Genomic DNA, 23930 nt, shown 5'->3' with positions numbered 1-23930 from the left:
ACCTGTCTACCAAACCCACTTTTTACCTACAGGTCTCTTCAACCCATTCTTATTAATCCTATCACAGGCATGAGCCCAATCTCAGGGACCTCACTCAGTCAGTGTGAGCCCTTCCTCTCCCTCTGGAACCCCACGTACTCTCTATTCTCCTCTTCTCTCTACTCCCCCTTATTTTCAGCACTACCCAGGTACCTGGTTCCAGTGGTCCGAGAAGGTGGGCGGCCCCTTCGACCACGCCCACGAGGCGTGACTGGAGCCTTCCCTCCCTGTCTGATGCCAAGGCCTGCATCACCATCTTCCTCACACACTGGTGCCCCTGTCTGACTGATCCCTTTTCTAGGACTAGAGAATGAACACAGGTTAGTTTGACAGCAGCTGCTAAGGAATGCATCCTTTACCATCTCCCCAGGACCTTCCAACTGTATATGCCAGGCGACATGTGCGACTCCTCCAGGGCAAAAGGAAGCTGGCTCACACCCATCAACACCAATCAGCAAACCTCAGCCAGGGAGCAAGGGGGACGGGATAAAAGGATCCCTTCCTGTATAAAAGTCTGTTCCCTCCTGACAGTTTCCTGCTGCTGCTATTTAAGATGCCACACCCATTTCTGCCCTGCCTGAAATGCTTCTCTTCTACTGCAGGCTCTGGATACCCATAGAGCAGACCAAAACCAAAGAGATACAGCACAGTGGGGGCCCATTCCAAACATCCTATATTCCCAACCAACATAGGGATAAGTTGCAGAATATAGGAATGGCAGGAACATGTATTCAGCATTCCCAACATCCCCTAAGGGGCTTCTTTGCTCATACGGCTCCTCTCCCAGCAGCCCCAAACAGGGAGGAAGAGGCATGGATTTATCCCATTACTTCTTCTGCTGTGATAGTCAAAGGGGTCTCTCTGCAGACCCTGTATGCACCTCAGTTTTCCTGGCCCTCCTCGGGAACTGGGTAAGGCAAAATCGGCAGCTTCTGTCCCGCTGTTCTTCCCTTTGAGCGGCCCAGCTCCTCGCCCTGAGCTGCCACTGCTGTGCATGGCTGAGAGACTTGTCCCGCTTGATGTGTGGTGTGAGCTGGAGGCCTTGGAGGAAAAGGAGCTGATGTCCCCCAAGTCCCCAGAGGACCCTCCCGTCTGGGAAGGGGACACTTCTGTCTCACACTCCTGACACTCCACAATTGGTTCTTCCGTCTCCTGCAGGGAAGAAACAGACGGGGAAGCTAGAAGAAGCCACACTAACACAAAGCTAAGTGATGGCAGAGAGATCCTAGAGACTGCAGGAAGCCTCACTTCAGCCAGGTGTCTGTTTTGAGTCATGGCTACATAAAAATTTTCAAAGCATAGCCAGGTATGGCACACACCTTTTATCCTAGTACTCGGAAGGAGAGGCAGGTGGGCGGTGAGACTTGAGACCACCTGGTCTATAGATCAAATTTCAGGCCAGCCAGGCCTACACAGTGAGACCCTGTCTCAAAATTTATTAAGTAAATAAATTTTTTAAAAAAACTTGTCCAAGGGCTGGAGAGATGGCTCAGAGGTTAAGAGCATTGCCTACTCTTCCAAAGGTCCTGAGTTCAATTCCCAGCAACCACATAGTGGCTCACAACCATCTGTAATGGGATCTGGTGCCCTCTTCTGGCCTGCGGGCATTCACACAGAAAGAATATTGTATACATAATAAATAAATAAATAAATTTAAAAAAAAAACTTGTCCAAAGCTACTGAACTAAACATTTAACATCCATTATATGTAGCAAAAAAAATTAAGAGGAAAGAAAATTTTATATGGCTTGTGAAGGTAAGCAGTCTTTTCACTGAGCAAGCTCACAAGTGCTGACTACTATAGCAAGGCCATTTCCCTGTCAGAGAGAAGAGAGCTAAGGAGGACGGTGAAAAGGAGTAGTCAGGCACTGTTCTGGGGGCATCATTAACAACAGTTCTTTATAATACCTTTAATAAGTGACCAAGGAGCCAAGCTGTGCTGGCACACACCTTTAATCCCCACAATTGAGAGACAGAGACAAGAGGATCTCTGAGTTCAGTGCTAACCTGGTCTAAAGAGTGAGTTCCAGGACATCAAAGGCTACACAGATAGATCTTGTTTCAAAAAAAAAAAAGGGGGGGGGGGGACCAGGAAACAGAAAATTATTTGCAAAAACAGACTAAAATTAGTATTAAGACAGAAAACATTATTGGAGCTGTGGATGCAGCTCAGTGGTAAAGTCCCAAATTTCCCAACTGACTACTCTTGGTAGCCAGAGCATGGTAAACAGTCTCTGGCAGCCTTGCCCTTCCCCCACATCCCCTCTGCCTTGTTAAAAACAGATTACATTGTGAAAGCTAGCCACCAAGGTCGATTCCTTTTTGGCCACTTCTTTCTCCTGAGGCTGAGGACCAAGGTCCAGTTATCAAAAGCCTCCTTTGGTTGTCCTAATTAACATGCCTAATCTAAATTAAACACCTCATCCTAACATGGTGTTTCTCCTTTTTTTCTTTACCTTTATAAACCGCCATGTGCCTATGGGCCTCGTCTTTCTCCTCTCTATTCAGAAGCAGTCCTTTGTCCTGCAGGGCAGGTATCCCTTTCCCCATTCCCCTGCTCCTTTCCTTCTCCTTCTATCTCTTTTTGTCTCTTATTCCCTGACTTTGTCCCTCTGGGCAAATCTTCTTTGTGCTGAGAACTTGGTCTTGGGGTACCTGAGCTGATACTGGTCCCTTCACAAACAGTTCTGTGCTCTATCCAACATGGGTAGAGGGGGCACCCATTTTAATGGAAGTACATGCCGAGTGTGGTGATGCACACCTTAAATTCCAGCACCAAGAAGCAGAGGCATATGGATCTCTCTGTAAGTTCAAAGTCAGCCTGGTATACATGCTAAGTTCCAAAACAGCAAAAGCTACGTAATGAGAACCTGTTTCCAAAAAATTAGTAACAAAGAATTTTCAATACGTACAAACCACAAGAACGTGAAACTGGCTTCAATTTATATGCACACTCGGGTGCTAGAGCTCATTTCGGTGGCAGCTAGTGAGACCCAGAGCATGGTAAGAAAGGGGATCTGGGACTAAGGCACAACATCCTGACAGGTACAACATAGGGAAATGGGCATACATGATTCAGAAGTTTACACAGGTAAACATTCCAACTGTGCTAACTGTGCTAACTGACACGGCATGGAGAAGGAAGGGCTCCTCTCAGCCAAGTTCAGTCTCTCCACAACAACTACCACACACAGTTATGTAAGGTAAGCAAATAGTACACTTCTATTTCTCCCTCCTGGAAAATTTCTCCTTTAAGAATCCATGGTTGGGAGAGGGCAAGGAGAGATAGCAAGATGGCTCCTCAGATGCCTGACGACCCAGAACCACATGACGCAAGGAGAAAGCTGATAAAGCTGCCCTCTGATTCACACATGGGCAACTTTACACCCACACCCACAAATAGACACACTACTACATACATGTTAAAATGAAAAGAATCCCCAAGGTGTAGTTCAGCTGGTAGAGTGCTCCCCTCACGCACACGTGGCCCTACATTTGTCATTAACACAAACTAAGATGGAGACTGAAACATCCAAAGTTCAAGACCAGCTACATAGGAAGTTAAGAGGTTTGAGCTACACAAGCAAAACCTTTTCTAAAGAAAGAAACAAACCAGGTGGGCAGTGGTGGTGCACACCTTTAATCCCAGCACTCAGGCAGAGGGGGGGCAGATCTCCTCCTGAGTCCCAAGGCCAGCCTGGTCTATGGAGGAAGTTTCAGGATAGCAAGTCAGGGATCTGTAGACAGAAGAACCCTGCCTCAAAACAAACAAACAAACAAACAAACAAAAACAGAAAAGAGAGGAAGGGAGGGAGGGAAAATAGAGTCTTCAGGAGGTGGTAGCTCATGCCTTTAATACCAACACTGGGGAGGAAGAAGCAGGCGGATCTCTGTGAGTGTGAAGCCAGCCTGGTCTACATAGTGAGTTTCAGGCCAGTCAGGGTTACGTAAAAAGACCCTGTCTCAAAAGCAAAAATAAATAAAATTAAGAAAGAAAGAATTGAAGGAAAACAATGTCAGTGTCTAGCTGTAGCACGATTAGTAAAAAAAAAAAAAACCCAGAGAGCGAAATTGGGGTTCAATCCGAAGATCAGAAAAGCAAAACAGCCAGCCACTGGTTCTTATCTCTACCTCAGTCTGAAATGGTGATCCTACCTCCAGGAATTTCAGAATGAGACTGAGCTGAGACCTGACTCCTCCCGTTTTATATTCCTCTCTAGTGCTGGCATGCACCACTACTGCCCAGTTTCTATGTCAAACTAGTGTGGCTACGGGATTGAAGGTGTGCGTCACCACTGCCTGTCTGTAAGGCTGACCAGCAGGACTGTTCAACTCTCTGATCTTCAGGAGGCTTCATTTATTAAAATATACATGAGACATCACTGCACCCGGCAGCACAGGAAAGGAGTGACAGGCTGAGAAAGGGAAGAGGGAAAGGAAGGGAAGAAGGGAGAGAAGGGAAGAAGGGTGGGCAAGGGGGACCGGAGGAGGAGGAAACAGGTAGACCCAGGTGTTACCTCGGTGACTTTCCTTTCCACTTCTGTCCCGTCCACATAGTAAACATCTGTGATAACACGGGTGACAAGCGTGCGGACTTCACGGATCGTCCTCATGTGACGATGTAAGACATGGCCATGTGGAGGCTGGGGCATTTCAAATTCTTCTTCTCCCTACAACAAAAGAGAGAGCACAGTAAGAAGAGAACCAACAGAGCGGAAGGCAGTCATAGCTCTCAAGCTAAACTGTCAGATGATGCTGTTCAGGACTCATGAACCGGACATGATACTTATTCCATTTATTTCCAGGTAAGACTGAGGCTGGAGAAGTCTGGCAGTCTGGCTTGATCCATAATGATAAAGCTCAGTCATAGTATCTAACACATTATTTTTAGATAATCATTTTAATTTTCTTGTTTCTTTGTATAGTTCAGACTTATCTTCAACTATGTACCCCAAGCTGCTTTCTCCAACTCCTGATCCTCCTGCCTCAGCCTCTGCTAAGTGTGCACCACCACACCCAGCTAATCCTTCTAATTCTCATGACAACAGTGCTTTACCTAAAAAGCAGGTGCTCTTTAATCCTTAGAGAAGACCGGAATCACCTATTAACCTATCAGTGAAAACCAGTTCATTAACAGAAAAATCGCAGTGGTTTCTCCAGAGGTTAAGTACGAAACACTTTCTTGTTTTGTTTTTTTTTTGAGACAGGGTTTCTCTGTGTAGTAGTCCTGGCTGTCTTAGAACTAAGATCCACCTACCTCGGCCTCTCAAGTGCTGGGATTAACAGCATGTGCCACCATTGCCCAGCTAAATCCTGGTCTACAGAGAGAGTTCCAGGACAGAGAAACCCTGTGTCAAAAAAAGAAAAAGGAAGAGAAAGAGAGAGAGAGAGAGAGAGAGAGAGAGAGAGAGAGAGAGAGAGAAAGAGAGAGAGAGAGAGAGAAAGAGAGAGAGAAAGAAAGAAAGAAAGAAAGAAAGAAAGAAAGAAAGAAAAAAGAAAACCAGAAACTCTTAATGTGTTCCCAGGAATAGATTGGGGTTTTACTTTGTTTAGACATGCGGTTTCCCTATGCGAACAGGCTGGGCTCACACCCAGAGATCCACTTGCCTTTGCCTCCTCACCAATATGTTCTGCCTGGTTTTAAATCAACTTAACACGAGCTAGAGTCATCTGACAGGAAAAAATCCTTGGTTAATAAAATGCCTCCATAGAGCCAGGCAGTGGTGGCACACATCTTTAATCCCAGCACTAATGAGGCAGAAGCAAGCGGATCTCTGTGAGTTCAAGACCAGCCTGCTAGTAGCCCCAAGACCGCCAGGGCTGTTACACAAAGAAATGCTATCTTGGGGGGGGGGGGGGATTCCATAAATAAGATCTGGCTCAGAGACATTTTCTTAGTGATTGATATGGGAAGGCTCAGCCCACTGTGGGTGATGACACCCCAGGCTGGTAGTCTGATTCTTGTAAGAAAGGTTAAGCTAGCCGTCATGAGCAAGTCAGTGGTGAGCTGCCCAGCATGGATGCTGAGACCTGAACTCAATCAGGTCCTCTGTAAGAGCAATAAGCAGCTCTCAACCCGCTGAGCCATCTCTCCAGCCCCTAACACTTTTCTTAGCAGGAGAAACTATTTCTTAAATGCATTCTTTCATTCTGTATTACACGATAGTAACAGCTATCAAAGGTGGTTGCTGAAATAACACCCAGAACCACCACTAGGTAGGAGCTAGAGAGATGGCTCGGCGGTGAAGAGTACATACTACTCTTGAAGAGAACCGGAGTTCAGTTCTCAACACCCACACTGGGAGACTCAGAAATGTCTTAAGTCTAGTCCTCATGGATACAACACCCTTTCTGGGACTCCCATCACTTGCACTAATGTGTACATTCACTCACACACACAGACACGCATACATGCACATAAACAAACCCTTAAGATTGTTACTGGAAGCACTGGACTGAGGCCCACAGAGCACGTGGAGTCTGCGGTGGCCCCGGAGCGCCCAGCTGTGTGCGCACCTGGCTGTGGAGGGACTCGGTATCGTCCACAGGAGCGCTGCTCTGTTTCTCACCACCGCCCCGCTCAGTCTGCACAGTGGCATCTTGTTTCCCAGAGTTCTGGTCCACGGTACTGGTGCCCTGCTCACATACACTCTTCACAGTCTGGGTTGCTGCTGAAACAGTTTCTGGGGCACACAGGGAATGGTCCATGGTCTGGATTCCTACGTTACTCTGGGCGGGCCTTTCCAACAAGACCTTACACGGTGTTTCCTGGTGAGCACTCGGCCCTCCTAGCAGGTCTGTTTCCATAACTTCTCCTTGAGGGCTGCATGACCCCTGGGTGGCTCCCTGCTGGGAAACAGGCGCTGTGAAGTCCTCAGAAGCAGCAGCATCCTTGACGGGCCCAGTGGGCCTCACAGGCTGCTCACTCTGCCTGAGCTTTGAGGCACCATCCAGTTTTTCTTTGTCCTCTTCTTGAACACTTGGAAAATGGAGCATTTCATTTGCCCTGAAAATGAAACAAGGACATTATGTATCATGGTCTGAATGCAGCTCATTCCTGAGTCAGTATGGTGGCACACATCTACAATCCCAGCACCCAGGAGGCTGAGGATCACAGGTCAACTAGGGAGGTCTACAATGCAATACTCTCTCAAACACAAAACGATAAAAATGAAGTAATTCCCATACATGAGATGTTAAAAGAATAAAAGCTAAATTCAACTGTGTACAGTATTTTAGAGGTGGATCTCTGGGAGGAAATTAAGATCTGACAAGGTCAGCCTGGAGAGATGGCTTGGGGGCTAAGAGCACTGGCTGCTCTTTCAGAGGTCCTGAGTTCAATTCCCAGCAACCACATGATAGTTCACAATCATCTGTAATGAGATCTGGTGCCCTCTTCTGATGTGTCTCCATACATGCAGGCAGAACACTGTATACATAATAAATAAATAAAAATCTTAAAAAAAAATCTCACAAGGTCACCAAGGTAGGGCACTAATGAATGAACAGTGGTGGCTTCATAAAAAAGGCACATCTGCGGGTGTGGTGGCACATGCTTTTAATCCCAGCAGTCGGGGCAAAAGCAGGTGGATCTCTAGGGTTTCAAGGCCACCCTGATTGACTAGAGAATCACAAGCCAGTCAGGGCTACATAGTAAGACCCTGTCTCAAAAGAAAAACACCCACGGCCTCTCTCTTACTCCGCTGTCCTGTATTATCCTGGAAGTCCAGCACTGAGAAAGTCATCACCAGATGCACAGATGCAGTTCCGCAACTTTTTTTTTTTTTTTTTTTTTTTTTGAGACAGGGTTTCTCTGTGTAGCCCTGCCTGTCTTGAAATTCACTCTGTAGCCCAGGCTGGCCACCTTCCTCTGCCTTCCAAGTGTTGAGATTAAAGGTGCGTGCCACCACCACCTGGCGCTTAATCTTTAAGCACAACTGTGGGTCAAAATGAACCTCCTTTCCTCATGGTTTCTCCCAGCTGTGGTATCATCAACAACAGAAAACGAGCCAAGTGAACTCTAAAACTGCACACAAGAAAATGAGGCTGGTAACAAGATACAAAATTCTTACAAAGCCCAAGGACGGACATTTAATCGCTCCACTCAGGATTGAGAGGCAGGCAGATCACTGTGAGTTGCAGCCCAGCCTGGTCTACATCACGAGTTCCAAGACAGCCAGGGATATATAATGAGACTGTGTCTCAAGAAAGAGAGAGAGAGAGAGAGAAAGAGAGAGAGAGAGAGAGAGATCAATTCGTCCTCAAGTCTCATCTGGATTTATGAACGTTTCTAACATTCTTTACTAACTCCTACAACGATCCAAAATGTCTGCCCTCTGCTGAACAGTAATTTAGAAGAAATACAATCTTCAAAGAAAGGTTGCAGGTAACAGTCTGGTCTTCCCAGGTCAAAGGTCATCTGGTGGTCACAGCACATGTTCAGTACTTCAGTGCTGGGCTCCCTATCGCTACCTATATTATCTATACCTGACCACTTCAGCATAACTGTAAGGGAGTGCTGAAGATATGGGCCCTCCCTTCATTATTAGTCTTTCCATTTGGGAGCCTGTGTGTCTTTTTTCTTTTCTTTTTTAAGGATATATCTACTACTTAGTATACAGTATTCTGCATGTATGCCTACAGGTCAGAAGAGGGCACCAGATCTCATTACAGATGGCACCATGTGGTTGCTGAGAACTGAACTCAGGACCTCTGGAAGAGCAGTCAGTGCTCTTAACCTCTCTGAGCCACCACTCCAGCCCCAGAACAAGTGTGCCTTAATTAGGCTTCTATTATGGTGACAAAGATCATGATTAAAGCAACTTGGGGAGGAGAAAGCTTATGAGACCTACAAGCTACCATCCATCTTCAAGGGCAGCCAGGGCAGGAACGCAGAGCAGAAACCTGGGACGAGGAACCAAAGCCGATACCAAAGAAGAAACGCTGCTTACTGGCTTGCTTCCCATACCTGGGTAAACCCCAAGACCTCATGTTCAGGAGAGGCACCGCCCACAGTGAGTGAGCCTTCCGCATAAATCACTAACCAAGAAGATGCTGCCACAGACATGCCCACAGGCTCTCTAACGGAGATAATTCCTCAGGTGAGAGTCCCTCTTCACAGATATGTCTAGATTTATGTAAAATTGACAAAATAACCAGCACACTGTGACTGACTTATCCTTTACACATTACCTGCATGTTGTCTGTAAGCCAAATACCACAGTATCAACAGTTCTCTAGAATAAGAAACCATGCTAAAGCTGATGGTAGCGCACATCTTTAATCCCAGAACTCAGAAGGCAGGGGGATCTCTGAGTTTGAGGCCTGCCTGGTCTACAGAGTGAGTTCCAGGATAGCCAGGGCTACACAGAGAAACCTTTCCAAAAAAAAGAAAGACCCAGGCTAGCCCTAAGCAGGCTGCACATAACCTGTCGTATCTGGATATCTGAATGTTAACCCTCAAGCTCCACAGGGTACAGGCTATCTTAGCTTGGCCTCTGCGGCTGTGACAAAACACTGGCCAAAAGCAACTTTGGGGAAGGAAGGGATTTATCTGGCTTACAGATTCAGTCCGTCTCAAGGGAAGTCAGGCCAGGACCTGGAGGCAGGAACTGATGTGTGGGGGGGAATGCTTGCTTCTTACTGGCTTGGCTTCCTCTGGGGTGCTCAGTCGCTTTCTTATACCACCCAGGCCCACCTGCCTAGAGATGTCAGCACTCACAGTGAGCAGGACCATTTAAGCACAATTAAGAAAAGGCCTCGCAGAAGTGGCCACAGGCCAGTTTAATCAGGAAAGTTCTTCAGCTGAGGCTTCCCCTTCCCAGGTGACACGGGTTTGTGTCAGGCTGATAATCTGAAGCTATGACAAAGGCTAACTTTGAACAAAAGAATGGATATTCTATAAATCAATAAACTACAAAAATCAGAAAGCTACTGCCATATTAATAAACATAAATGGAGGCATTTTTAGGCTTCATCATATGCAAATAGCCAGAACAAAGGAGAAATAAACCACCACGTGTGGCGGCTCATACCTTTAATTCCTGCCCTCCGGCTGGAAGCAGGAGAATTGTTGCGACTTTAAGGCCTGCCTGGGCTACATGGCTGAGTTTTAGGTTGACTTGAAACTTTCTAAAGTCTAACTATTTTCTTTAAAAAAAAAAAAAAAATCCACTCTGACCCAACAATGCCCCAGTTCTTGAAGGTTACATCACAGGTATCAGAGACTTGGAAACCAGGTTGTATTGTTACCACGTGTTCAGCCAGAGAAAAACAAAGCTTGGTCATAAGGAGCTTGCTAGGGCTGCCCCTGCCCAGGTCATGAGTAAAGAAGAACACGTTTCACAGGTTTCTGTCACTCGGCACTGTGTACTACCAGGCGATGGACCTAACAGCCTTCTACCTAAGAGGAGCATCTTGGTTAATAGAGCCTGCGCCTATTTATCAGGAGCGCTGACTGGGGGAGGACACAGGGTCCACTGAGGAAGAGGACAGAAAACACCACAAGAAAACACATGAAGAGCAGTTACATCTTCGTGAGATTTATGAATGATCATAAAATGTCAAAGTGCTGAGCACGGCAGATTAACAATCACAGCAGTGGCAGAAAACAAAGCAATGAAACAACTGACCTTCACATTCATGGTTAACCTTTAGAGGTCGAACAAACTGCTTCCCATCCTTAAACAAGCTTGTACATTTTACCTCACATGATGACAGAAGGAATCACAGACCCCAGCCTCCCGGGAGATGGCTTAGAGAGGAACGGCCTTTGGGAAACTATCCCATCATGAAGGTAGGACAGCCCTGAAGCTGTGAGTACGCATGTGTAAACACAACCTCAGGACCTCCCTTGCAGGAAACAGCCTTCTCCATGCAACAGGCCTACCAGCTTTTACCTAAGATTATGGAGATGGCCCTAACCCCACAAACATTAAGAAATTTCTGTGGTTCATAAGCTCCCCAGACTGCAACAGTGTTAGAAACTGAGACACCCCAGAAACTATGTATTCAGGGCAGAGCCTCTGAACAGGATTTGACTTCTAAAGCAAAGTTCTATTTTGTTTGGAATTTTTTTTCCTGCCTCTTGAGTGCTGGGATTAAATGTGTGCACCACTACGCCCAGCCAGAACTGCTGATTTTGTTTTCTGTTTTTCAAGACAGGGTTTCTCTGAAACAATTCAGCTGTCCTGGAACTCACTCTATAGAGCTCTATCAAACTCACAGAGATCCGCCTGCCTCTGCCTCCCAAGTGCTGGAATTAAAGGCATGCGCCACCACTGCCCGGCTAAAACTGTTGATTCTTTGAAGACCAAAAGTGATGGGCCAGGCATGGTGGGGCATACCTTCAGTCCCACAGGGACAGATGAATCTATGTAAGCTTGAGACCAGCATGGTCTACAGAATCTACACAGCGAGTTCCAGACCAACCAGGGCTACACAGCGAGACACTGTCTCCAAAAAAATTAAAAAAAAAAAAGTCAAGCGGTTGTGGGGTAGCACACTCCTTTAATCCCATCCGTCAGGATGCAGAGGCAGGCGAATCTCTGCAAGGAGTCGGGGGATAAGTCATTAGAGTATTAGCAGTATCGGATATTTGGTATTTCTCACTCTCCTATGAGCACTGGACAAATGAGTAATGCTAAATTTATAGTCATAAACACTTCATTTTGGCTGACAAGCCTGTGTCATTAATCCCTGCACTCAGGGAAGGGAACTGATGGAAATATGAAGATCCCTGAGCTCAATGGTCAGCAAACCTAGCCAATCTGTGAGCTCCAGGTTCAGTGAGAGACACGGTCTGGGAAGAATAGCGAGGGGACTGGAGAGATGACACACGGGTTAAGGGTGAGATGCCGCTCCTGGAGAGGATCCAAGTTTAGCACCCTCCTCCTCAGTCAGCTCACAGCCACCCGGAGCTCCAGCTCCAGCGGCACTCAGCACCTTGGAACTCCATGAGCACTGCACCCTCGGACACATGCATACAATTAAAAATAAAAGAAAGAGGCCAGGCTTGGTGGTACACACCTTTATTCATCACTGAGGAGACAGAGGCAGAAGATCTCTATGAGTTCAATGACAGCCTGGTCTACATAGCGAGTTCCAGGCCAGTGAAGGCTACATATGAATAATTATTAAAATAATTGTTTAAAAATAAAAGAAAAAATAGGAAAGTGACTAAGACATGCATGCATGCACACACATGCATGTGCGCGCACACTCAAACACACACACGCAAATCAATATTTATCTTTAAAAAAATAAAAAGTTTGGTGTGAGGTGCAGTGTCATGCACCTGCGATCCCCACCTACTCAGGAAGCTGAAGCAAGAGCAATGCTTAAACCTAGAAGCCTGAGACCAGCCTGGGCCAAACAACATAAAACAATACAATCTAGTTATAAATAAACAAATAAAAATACAACAATATAACCTAGCCATAAATAAATAAATAGCCAACTTCACAAAACAGTGGCAATCAATATCATGAAATGGAATTAATTACATCAATCAATGCAGCTGAAACTAAGTCAGACGTGGTAGCACATTCCTTTAATCCCATCCGTCAGGATGCAGAGGCAGGCGGATCTCTGCAAGCTCAAACACAGCCAGGACTATGCAAAGAAACCTTGTCTCAGAAAAGGAGAAAGAAAATGTTTACCTGGTGGGTGCAGAGGGAGGATCCTCACTCAGGGCCTCACTCTCTTGCCCAGTTTCACAGATGCAGCTAAACACAGGCATGGTCTTCTGGGGACTAAAATTACAAATTAAATCAATACAGTTTGCTAGTTTCACATGGAAAGTAGCTCTGGAGGTCACCCTCTTTAGACACAGAGCTCCTCTACATCCCAACCTCCAACCCATTAATACCCCCCAAAAGCCAACTCTTGATATGCTCAAGTTAACACAGTAAGAAACTTTTAAGTGTAGGGACTAAAGAGATGTCTCTGCAGTTTGCTCCTCTAGAGGACCCCAGTGGAAGCTCACACTCTCTCTAACTCCAGTTCCAGGGGCTCTGACGCCCTCTGCTGGCCTCCAGGGAGGCCAGGTGCACATGTGGTGCACAGACAAAACATCAATACACATAAAAAAACTTCAGCAAGGCCACTGGAGGAAAAGTAGAAAGAGACTTATTAAATAATAAAAAGATGTAAAGATAAAAATCCAAATGTAGAAATCAATAGGACAATCTGGTTGCTTTAGGAAAAAAATTTGGAAAAGGAACAAAAAAGAGGAACAGATGCTGTGATTTCAAAAACAAACAAAACTAAATGTATTGGGTGCGATTCATAGACTGGGGATTCTCATTCTAACTAGAAAATATTACAAAGCAGGGAAGTGGAAACACCAAATACTTTATGGCACTAAGGAATCACTATCTGGTTTCAAAAGTATGATTAATTGTAAAATAAGAATCCTAATCTTTTAGAGTTAGCATCGGAATATTTATATAAAATGATATGAAGTTGGAATCATCTTCAAAATAACCCACTGGTAGAAGGCGGTACTCCAAGATTTTATAATCAACGAAGACTGGCCACTTAAGTATTGTTGTCCATATTACACGACTCTGCCCTGGTCTACCCTCTAGTCTTCCCACAGCAAAACAATTAAAAACTCAGTACTCTGAATGAGGATGAAACAATCATTTACAAAACAAATCTTATTTTAACAACTTCTTTTTTAACATTTAATTTAATTTTACCATTTTGTTTACATGGGTGTTTTGCTTGAATGTATGTCTGTGAACCATGTGCATGCCTGGTGGTCAGAGAGGCTAAAAGAGGCATCTGACCTCTAGGACTAGAGTTATAGACATTTGTAAGCTGCCATGAGGGCTGGGAATCGAACCCAAGTTCTCTCAAAGAGTATACAATGCTCTTGACCACCGAGCTAAGTCTCCATTGCCTATAATAGCTTTTTAAAGAAAAGAGTTATTTATTATGTATACAATGTTCTGTCTGCATGTATGCCTGAAGGCCAGAAGAGGGCACCACATCTCATTACACATAGTTGTGAGCCACCACGTTGTAGCTGGGAATTGAATTCAGGACCTCTGGAAGAGCAGTCAGTGTTCTTAACCTCTGAGACATCTCTCCAGCCCCCTTAAAGGACTTCTTATGATGAACCTAAAGGTGAAAAATTTTAACACGCAGATTTCTTCAGCACAGATATTTGCATAGAAAAAGTGCTTCACAGCAACACCAACAACTTCCGTCTTTTCCATGACCCACCCACCTTTGCCATCATCCTCCCTCCCCACATCCCCCCAAAATTTCAGAAACTCACAAAGGGTCAAATTTAGTCAGCAGGCACTTTACTTTTTTAAAAAACTTTAAAAGTCCCTTCAATTTTTTAAAGATTTGGCAATACTCAGCTTGAATTCTTTTTTCATTTATCATAGTACAGGATTAACTAAAAGCCCTCACACTCAGAAAAGCACTGCAACTGGTTCTAGCCCAGCAAGCTCACTCAAAAATGACAACCACTGGCAAGGCAGAACCCACTTAAATGGGGCACACATCCAGCTGTCGTCCCTCTCAGCCCTCAGCATCCCGGCACCCAGGCGGGACTCACAGAGCCTGCCTGAGCTGATGAGATCTTCACCTGTTACATCACCAACTGCTTGCTAGGGCTTTCATGCTGGGATGACTCACGCCAGAAGCAAATCAAACAATCCTATTCTCACAGCCACCAGATGGCAAAGCTTCACACCAATACCTATGTATCCCAGCATACTCCACTGACAGCATTGCAGCAACCATGACAAAGCAAAAACAGCTCAACATAGTAGTTAATTTGGCAAGGAAAGGCAAAATGTCCTGAGGCTGTAGTTGAGTACAGAGCACAGAACAATGTGTCTAGAGCCATCTCCTTTAGTCCTCTGTCTTCTCACTTCTGCTATCCACAGAAAAAGAAAAAGGGCACTCATGTGAACGGTGGGAAAACTACCAGACAGTTTTAACATTAAGGATAGTAAAAGTTTTGTTAGACTTAAAATGATTAATAAAACCTACAATTCAATGCATTGCTGACTCCTTCATGCTGGGTTCTGAGTGTTTTCATGTGTTGCTAAATCATCTTCCTCTCTTTAAGCAGGACCTTTGTATTTAAACTCCTCTAAATAACAACGAGCCCTGGTTACCTGGCAACAGGCTCAGCAACAGCAGTAGATCCATTTTTTCTCTCAGCAGTAGCAGGCTCTGGACAAAAACAAAAGCAAGGAGAGAAAGGAAAGAGAAGCAGAATTCAGTTAGTGCCGAATCTAAAGCCTCTCTCACTACATCAGCAACAAAGAGAAACAGAAACAAAGGAAGCCTGCGATCAGCAGAGAGGACCTGCTTTCTCATCTCCACCATTTCATTTTCCTTCAGACTTCCTGCAGAAAACTTGTCTGCTTAGCCAGAACTGCAATCTATAATGTCTCAAGTGCAAACTAAACCACCTGAATCACAACTTACCTCCCCATAAAAGAAATTTAAAAATCACATGAGAAAATAGAAAAGAAAACCTAAGAACATTTTTTTAAAAAAGTTAGATTTTTTTTGAGACAAAATCTCTCCTATGTAGACCAGGCTGACCTCAAAGTCACCGAGATCCACCTGCCTCTGCTTCCCAAGAGCTGGGATTAAAGGTGTGTGCCACCAAGATGTGCTAAAACTTTACTTAAAAAAGAAACAAAGAAAAAAAAACCTGAGTAAACTACACGACAAGCCAAGTGTAGCAGCACCCTTGTAATGTCAACAGTGAGGAGGCTCAAGCAGAAAGATCTCAAGTTTAAGACCAGCCTGAACTACACAGTAATTCTAGGCCACCCTGGGCTACACAGTAATTCTAGGCCACCCTGGGCTACACAGTAATTCTAGGCCACCCTGGGCTACACAGTAATTCTAGGCCACCCTGGGCTACACAGTAATTCCAGGCCAGCCTGAACTATACAGTAATTCTAGGATGGTATGGGCTACACAGTAAAACTCTATCTCTAAATAAATCAATAAATAACAAAATGTATAGGAAAATATTTAAATTAATGTATAAATTTGTTTTAGAAACACATGTAAAAGGTACCTAAGACCTTGCCAAAAGGCTTTAAGAACGCTGGTTGCTCTTGCAGAATTGGGTTCAGTTCCCAGCACCCACATGGGAGCTCACAACCACCTATAACTCCAGCCTCAGGGGCTCGCTCTGATGTCCTCTTCTGACCGTCAGAGGCTCCAGGCAAAAACATAGCACAGTGCACGTGCATACAAAATATTCGTGTACATAAAATAAGTTAAAAAATGTTTTTCAGGACAGGACAAAAGAGCCAGCAGAGGACACAGTATTCTCTTAAGGGGCCGCTGTCAAAGGGTTAAACTCAGAGGAGCACGGTATTCTCTTAGGGGTCATCATTGTCAAAGGACTAAAATGTGCTCGCTTCATTTGCAACTTATTCCAGTCCCAGAAAAAAAATAACTTTTAAATTTTTTTCAAACATTCACAAACACTTGTTCAACAGTCTGTCAAGTTCAATAGTCACAGAGCCTTCTCCAGAAAAAGAAAGGCGGTTAGAGCTGGGCTCCTGAGCCTGGGCAGCCGAGGGGTAAAATGCTTTGTCATTCTGAATCACAGTTTCCTCAGCTGTAACAGAAAAAGCAAGACCAACTTGACAAGCTACTGAGAGGATGAAATGTCACTGACTGTGACCAGGGCCTGGCACCACCTTGCTGGTAGGCACCAAAGAAAAGGGAAGTGCTACTCACCGACCAGCTGACCAACCTTACTTTTAGCTCCTTCTAGGTCCTCCCAGTTACAATTTCAGGGCTAACATGTTCCCACCCATCCTCTCCTCCTCCCTCCCCCGCCTTCTCAGCTCAATCTTCCTGTTCCAGTATCCCAAATGCCACCATCAGCATCTCTTTTGATAAGCTCTTATTTAATCTCAGAGACAACAATGAGAGTGAAATCATGGAATACTTTAATTCCCATTGACAGTCTAAGTTCAAATCCATAAGCCCTGTGTTCTGTCTGGTCTGGAGATAGTCTGGTCTATGAGTAAGTTTATTAAAGATACAACAAACAAAATAAAAACAGTGAATAGCAGCAGACAGAAAAACATCATCCAATGGGTGCTGAAAGCATCCAGCAGAAATTAACCGGACAGTTCTGCTGAGGCAGCGCCCACTGAGCGCGCTCTGGGCAGAGCACAGCATCCTCTCCATAAGGAGCTTGCCTCTTCTCTTCCCCACTGGGGCACTTTTATACCCTGGGGTGGGCAATGGCACACTCGCCTTCCAGCTCTTCCTAGGCTACAGTGTTTGTAACACCCTTAGCTGCTTGCTGTTTTCCTCCCCCCACCCCCCAGTTACAGACTTAGGGTGCCCTCCTGCCCCAGGACTGAGGTTTGAAGACACATGACAAGCATGCTTGGATCTGCACTGGGGGAGGAGTGGCTCCACTTCCAGAACCAGCTTCCCGGTGAGCTCAAACAGCATGTGACAATTTACTAGTACAGTGCATCTTCTTCTTCATCTTTAACCCATCCCTCACTTTTTTCTGTTGTTGCTGTTGTTTTTCAAGACAGGGTTTCTCTGTGTAGCCCTTGGCTGTCCCATTTCTTACTCTGTAGATCAAGCTGGCCTCGAACTCAGAGCTCTCCCTGCCTCTGCCGGAGTGCTGGGATTAAAGGCTTGTGCCGCTACTACCCAGCTTCCTATCCCTCACTTTTAAAAAGCAATTTAACTACATTTTTAGGTCGTCATGTCACAGCATGCGTGTGGCAGTCAGAGGGCAACTCTGGAGTCACTTCTCTCCACATGGGTCCCAGAGATGGAACTCAGGTTGTCAGGGTTGGCGACAGGTGCCTTTATCTGCAGCCATCTCACCGGACCTCCCTGTTTTACAGCCTCCATACCAGTCTATAACTTCCCCAGCCCCTCCAGCCTAAAAATAACAAATCTTTCATCAGCCCTTGGTTTTCTCTGGTTTTGTCATAATTTCTTCTCCTTTCCCATACACTTTCCAACAGTGGAGTGTCTGCTGTTTCCACTTGGCCCCATTCCCCCTCAGCTACCTCCAGGATAGTTCCCACTCCACCCACTACATGGATACAAATTTGCACAATCCCATTGATCTGTTTTGCTTTTCTCTGAGGATAATTTGTTAACTATTAGCAGCCCACAGACCAAACGTTGGTCAGCACTACACTCTAGGAAGCAGGCAATGGTCGGACCCTGCTGGGTGGGCATGTTTACTCATCTGTGCTGTGCACGTGACTTGTTTCTGCACGGCTGGAGCTCTAGTCTACGCTCATTATTCTCATCCTTGTGCTGCTTCAAGGCCGCCAGGTGTCTTCACTCTTTCTCTGGCCCAATGTCTGCATGACTCCCACTCCCAGGCACCAACCCACAGCCCTCAAACCAACATTTTCTGACATATCCCGCTGGACCTCAGCTCCTACCATCCAACACTGTTATTTTCTTGTAACTTTTCTCCTCACAGGCTTCCATAGCTTAATCCTATTGTCAAAGCTCCACTCCCTGTTTCTTTACAAACTCTTTTATAAGAATTCTATTGGGGGTGGGGAGTAAAGAGTCTCAGCAGTTAAGAGCACTTGTTCTTTCAGAGGACCCAAATTTGACTCCCAGCACCCACACAGCAGCTCACAGCCATCTCTAATACACACCCCAGGGGATCCAACGCCATCTTTTTCCTCTAACATCACTGAACAACTTGCATGTCATTTGGAAAAGTGTCAAAAAGTGTATGATGTAAATCCACGATCCTACACTTCTTACCTTCAACTTTTATTTAAATCACGTACATATATGGAGATGTGATATGTAGAGCTGTGGGCGCAGGTGGAGCAGAAGCCAGAGGTGTCAGATCCTAGGGATCTGTCTGGAATTATAGGTGTTTCAGAGACCCTGAGGTGTCAGATCCCTAGGGACCTGGAATTACAGGTGTTTCAGAGACCCTGAGGTGTCAGATCCTAGGGATCTGGAATTACAGGTGTTTCAGAGACCCTGAGGTGTCAGATCCCTAGTGATCTGGAATTACAGGTGTTTCTGAGACCCTGAGGTGGGTGCTGGGAGCTGAACTTGGGCCCTCTGGAAAATCAATACATGCTCTTAACGACTGAGCCCTTTCTGAAGCCCTACACTCTTCCTGAATGTGAAAAACAATTACTCAATATGAGAAGGTACAAGCAACAACCACTATAAAGTAATAGAATACCTCATCTTCAGCAACATGACAGGGACTCACCAAAAGCAAAAATTCAAAAATGAAATCTGAGGACACGCCTTTACAAAGACATTTACAAAGACAGAAGTATCCATCATTAGAAACAGAAGGTAATTATTACTTCCTAGATAACTCAGAAAAACTAATTACCCAATAACACCACACAATAAAACTTACTTTCCAGGCTAAACTGCAAGGATTCTTCGCTGGCCTCTGTCTCGGGACTAACCAGTTTCATTTTCAGGTACAGCTTTCCGTCCATTTCTGGGGCAGACTCAGAATCTCCTTTTTCACTCCCAAGTAGAGGATCATTGATCTCCATCGTGCTTTCAGACATGACATCACTGGTTGCTATGGTGCTTTCTGGATAGTTGCAAATCCCTGAAAGAAGGGGGGCAGGGAGGAAGAAAAAAAGAACATTAAAATACAAACATGAGAAACAGCCATTCGAAATGATCAATTTGCCTGTTTGGTTCCACCACTCTGCAGGATTAGAGGGTCCCTAGGATAGATCCTGTTACATTATCAACAACTACCAACTAGTATTGACACCTGGTCTTAAGAGGAGCAACAGGATTCAGTTCCACTTCTGCATCTGGACAAAGGATGCTGCATGAGCCCTCAGCCAACCCACATCTGCCAGCATCAGGCATAGGTAGCAGGAGACTCCAGGCGGCATGACTGTTACCTCCCAGCACTGACTGAAGAAAACAAATAGGTTAATGTAGAAATCTGCCTGCTGCTCCAAGGATAGAGGATCTAAGTTTTCTTGCCCTGTCAAGCAGCAGACTGAGCAGCCAGTGCCCTGGGCACTTCTCCACACTCTGTCTCTTTCTTGCAAAACAGTTCCATATCCCAGCTAGCTCTGCAGCTCTGCTAGCGATATGACAAAGCTTTGCTCTTCCCAACTTCCCTCGGCCCTGTCTCTGTCCTCTCTTCTCCAGGCAGTAAAATCACACCCTGCTCCTCCAAACCAGACACTGGCCTTCGCATTCAGGCCAACTCCTCAGATCTAAAAGTATCACTTGCATAAAGAACGGTATCTTAGAAAAGGCCTTTAAGTGGCTTTTATTTTAATGCCTTAAATATCTTTTTTTACAAATCACTCACCAATAGGAGTACTATGTCTGTTGCGATCCAATTTTAGGTGCCCAATATGAGGTGGGGTTGTGCCAGTCAAGGGTGGGATAATATCACCTTCTTTAGGCAAAGTGAAATGAAATGGGGTTTCTGAAATAAACGAACAAAAATGAAAATATAATAATGGAGAAGAAAAAAAAGCCACACTAAAGTATATACATAACACAAAAATGAGAAACTACCCCCCAAAAATTTCAGTTGTTCTTTTCCCAAATTTTTATTCCTATCACCTTCAGCAGCCAAACAAACAAATTCCCTACTGCAAGAAAACAGCAGGTTCCACAGACTCCAACAGCCCTGACAAGACACCAGAGGACAGACAAAGAAAAAGAAGCTGGCCTGAGCAACACTGGGTCATCATCTACTTCCAAAACACTGTATCTAGACAACTAAGCAACACAGATCTGGATACTTTTGAATCTAGATGGTATAATTTAGTAAATGCAACCCAGGAGATCCTTTCTTAGTTCTGCATTCTACAAGACTTCCAAAGCAAAGTCTGATGTTACAGTCTGTAACACGAATTCTAATTGGTCTTAATAAAACCCAGAGTCAGATAATTGGGGGTGAAAGTTGAGAGATCAGAGAAGCAAAGGAGCCAGTCACGAGGTAGTCACTCACCTCTACCAATGCACAGACCAAAGGGGTGATCCTGTCTCTACTGATTCTCAGATTGCATCTGCCTCCACCAAACCTCAGACTGCAGCCTCCTGCCTTCTCCCGTCTTATATTCCTCTCTCTGCCCAGCCACATCACTACTGTCTCCACCTCGCTAGGGCTAGAATCATAGGTGTTTGGCTTCCAAGTACTGGGATTAAAGGTGTGAGCCACCACTGCCTGGCACTGTTTCTCTTTGAGACTGGATCAATCTAGTGTAGCCCAGTGTGGCCTTGAACTCACATAGATCCATCTGCCTCTGTCTCTTCAGTGCTGGGATTAAAGGTGTGTGCCACCACTGCCTGGCCTCTATGGCTAACTAATGGCTTAGCTCTGCTCTCTGATCTTCAGGCAAGCTTTATTAGTTAGATTACAAACAAAATATCACTACAACAGCCTACTCTGAAAGGTAACAAGAATCTCATGGAACAAAAAAGTCTTCAGATTAGCCACTGGTTATAACAATCAAATCTGAGACTTTCCTTCAACTGTTCTGAACAGCACTCATTCTAGATGCTAAAAATAGAGACAATATCCAAAACTCAATTCCTGCATCAGGGTAAATCCCGAAAGAAGCATCCCTGTGTATATTTAGTTGGTTGCTACTAAATTATTACAAACATTAAAAACTTCTTAAGACATAAAAGTACTTTTCGGCCAGGTGTGGCAGCACACACCTTCACTCCCAGCACTCAAAAGCAGGGGCAGGCAGGCACGAACATTCACTTAACAGAAAGTGCCTTACTGTGGAAACTATCTCTTGGTGTAAGAATCCTTTGCACAATTCTAGGTACAACTTACTAAAGATAATTCAAGACCATCTCATTTCATCATATAACTGAGACTTGAAATGTTTTCAGGCCCTAGGGCAGCACTGCCGCCACCTTCTTCCGGATAGCACAGCCTTCCAATCATTTTCTCTACCTAGATTAGCCCTCTTTCCCCAACTCCAGTTCTTCCTACAGTGTAACCAGAGATAAGCTGGGTACCACGGCTCTAAACAAACTGGCTTCTGGTCAAAATCCTGTGAGGCTATCAATACAAGGAAAATGTCTAACTCTCCGGGCTAGAGAGAGGCAGTTCAAGCAATTAAGAGCACCTTGCAGAGGAACCAACATGGTAGCTAGCGCACAACCATCCACAGCTCCAGCTGCAGGGATCTGATGCCCTCTGCGACTGCTGTATCAAGCATGCACGTGTTGTACATACATACACAGAGGCCAAACACTCAGACACATGAAATCAGTCGAAAAGTATTTTTAAACCCTCTGTAGTCAGCACGCAGTTAACTGGGAGCAGCTACGTCTCCAGTCTTAATTATTCACGTTCAGTCCTCCAAACACTTTTGCATTTCTCTCTACTTATCCAGCCATCTGAAGACTGTCGCTAATAGTTAGATTACCACCAAATTCTAGAAAATAATTTGTCTATTTCATCCTTTTAGCTGGAATTTTCCACATTTCAGTTCTTTCCTATTGAGCCCATTATTTAAACTATCAAATCTTTTCTTCTGTACCAGGTTGTCATAGGCTCCCCTACTGCCTGCCAGCACACCAACAAATGAAGATGCAATAAAGGCAAAGGAAACCACACCAACTGTCAAGTCACCTGTGTGGAGAGTTTAGTCTCATTTCTGAGAAATTCAAAGGATTCATCACCTCAAAGCAATACTTAAACCTCTGTATAGTGGGGGAAGGGCTGAGATAGGGTCTCACCGGGTAGTCTAAACAACTAAACAACTGTTTCTATGCTATTGTTTGTTTTGTTTGCAATAAGGGGATCAAACCTAGGGCCTGAGAAATTCAAGGCAAGCTCCCTACCAATGAGCTACACCTCCAGCTCACCCACAAGCTAAATGTCAAACATACGACGGCTTTTCTGTCTCTTCTGCATCAGAAGCTAGCATCCTTCATGCTCTAATTTCTTTTCTTTTTAAACAAATTTATTTTTATTTTATGGTGCATTGGTGTTTTGCCTGCATGTTTGGCTGATCTTGGAATTACAGACAGTTGTGAGCTGCCATATGGGTGCTGGGAACTGAACCCAGGTCCTCTGGAAGGACAGTCAATGCTCTTAACCGCTGAGCCATCTCTCCAGCCCCCATGCTCTAATTTCTAAATAAAACCTATCCTTTCCTTTTTTAAATATTTATTTTTAACTCTCGTCCCCAGATACAGGTGTAGACTCCAGCTGTTCTGAGGATGGTGGTGCCATTGTTTCCTTAGAGGTGGGTACTGGGCAGTCTTAATCCCAGAGGCTTTTTCATTCGTGGTCTACGGCATAAACTAAATCAGGTCTATCCATACCTAAAATTCCTAAGGGTTTTTTTTTTAAGTATTTATTCTTATTTGTGTACGGGTGTTGTGCCTCGTATATGTCTGTGCACCATGTGTGGGTCTGGTATCCACAGAGGCCAGAAAAGGGTATCAGATTCCATGAAGCTAGAGTTATTGGGATTTGTAGATACGGGAAACCAAATTCTGGTCCTCTAGAAAAGCAGTAAGCATCCTCAACCACTCTCTCCATCTCCAGCTCCAACTTTTAAGTTCTTAACCTTTCATAAAATTGCTATGGGATAATGCTCTTGTACACTGTAAAGATTTGTCACTCATATTAGTTTAATAAAACGCTGATTGGCAGTAAACAGGCAGGGTGACCAGACGAGGAAAATTCTAAGAAGAGGAAAGGCAGAGATGCAGTTACCAGCCAGAGGCAGAGGAAGTAAGATGAGAATGCCTCACTGAGAAAAGGTACCAAGCCACATGGCTAAACATAGACGAGAATTATGGGTTAATTTAAGTTATAAGAGCTAGTTAATAATAAGCCTGAGTGAATAAGTCAAACAGTTTATAATTAATATAAGCCTCTGTGT

General features: G+C 44.8%; 1 protein-coding gene across 4 annotated transcripts in view; it reads right to left on the bottom strand.

The window, feature by feature from the left end:
* The window catches only part of Tp53bp1 (tumor protein p53 binding protein 1), a 68354-nt gene that overhangs the window by 9177 nt on the left and 35247 nt on the right, over window positions 1-23930 (bottom strand). For 2 of the 4 annotated variants that reach the window (XM_048459699.3, XM_048459700.3), the window contains exons 13-20: window positions 20372-20491; window positions 19439-19642; window positions 15183-15240; window positions 12699-12791; window positions 6556-7045; window positions 4557-4709; window positions 920-1191; window positions 193-342 (exon numbers count right to left, since the gene is read on the bottom strand). In XM_048459699.3, the coding sequence (XP_048315656.3) occupies window positions 193-342; window positions 920-1191; window positions 4557-4709; window positions 6556-7045; window positions 12699-12791; window positions 15183-15240; window positions 19439-19642; window positions 20372-20491 (1540 nt within the window). The remainder of the gene's footprint in view (window positions 1-192; window positions 343-919; window positions 1192-4556; window positions 4710-6555; window positions 7046-12698; window positions 12792-15182; window positions 15241-19438; window positions 19643-20371; window positions 20492-23930) is intronic. The other 2 variants (XM_048459702.3, XM_048459701.3) reach the window with 2 other exon arrangements.

Source organism: Myodes glareolus, chromosome 10 (genome assembly GCF_982192425.1).
Source record: "Myodes glareolus chromosome 10, mMyoGla1.1, whole genome shotgun sequence".
NCBI lineage: Eukaryota > Metazoa > Chordata > Mammalia > Rodentia > Cricetidae > Myodes > Myodes glareolus.
The sequence above is the reverse complement of the archived record's forward strand: the minus strand, read 5'-3'. Positions and strand labels throughout refer to the sequence as shown.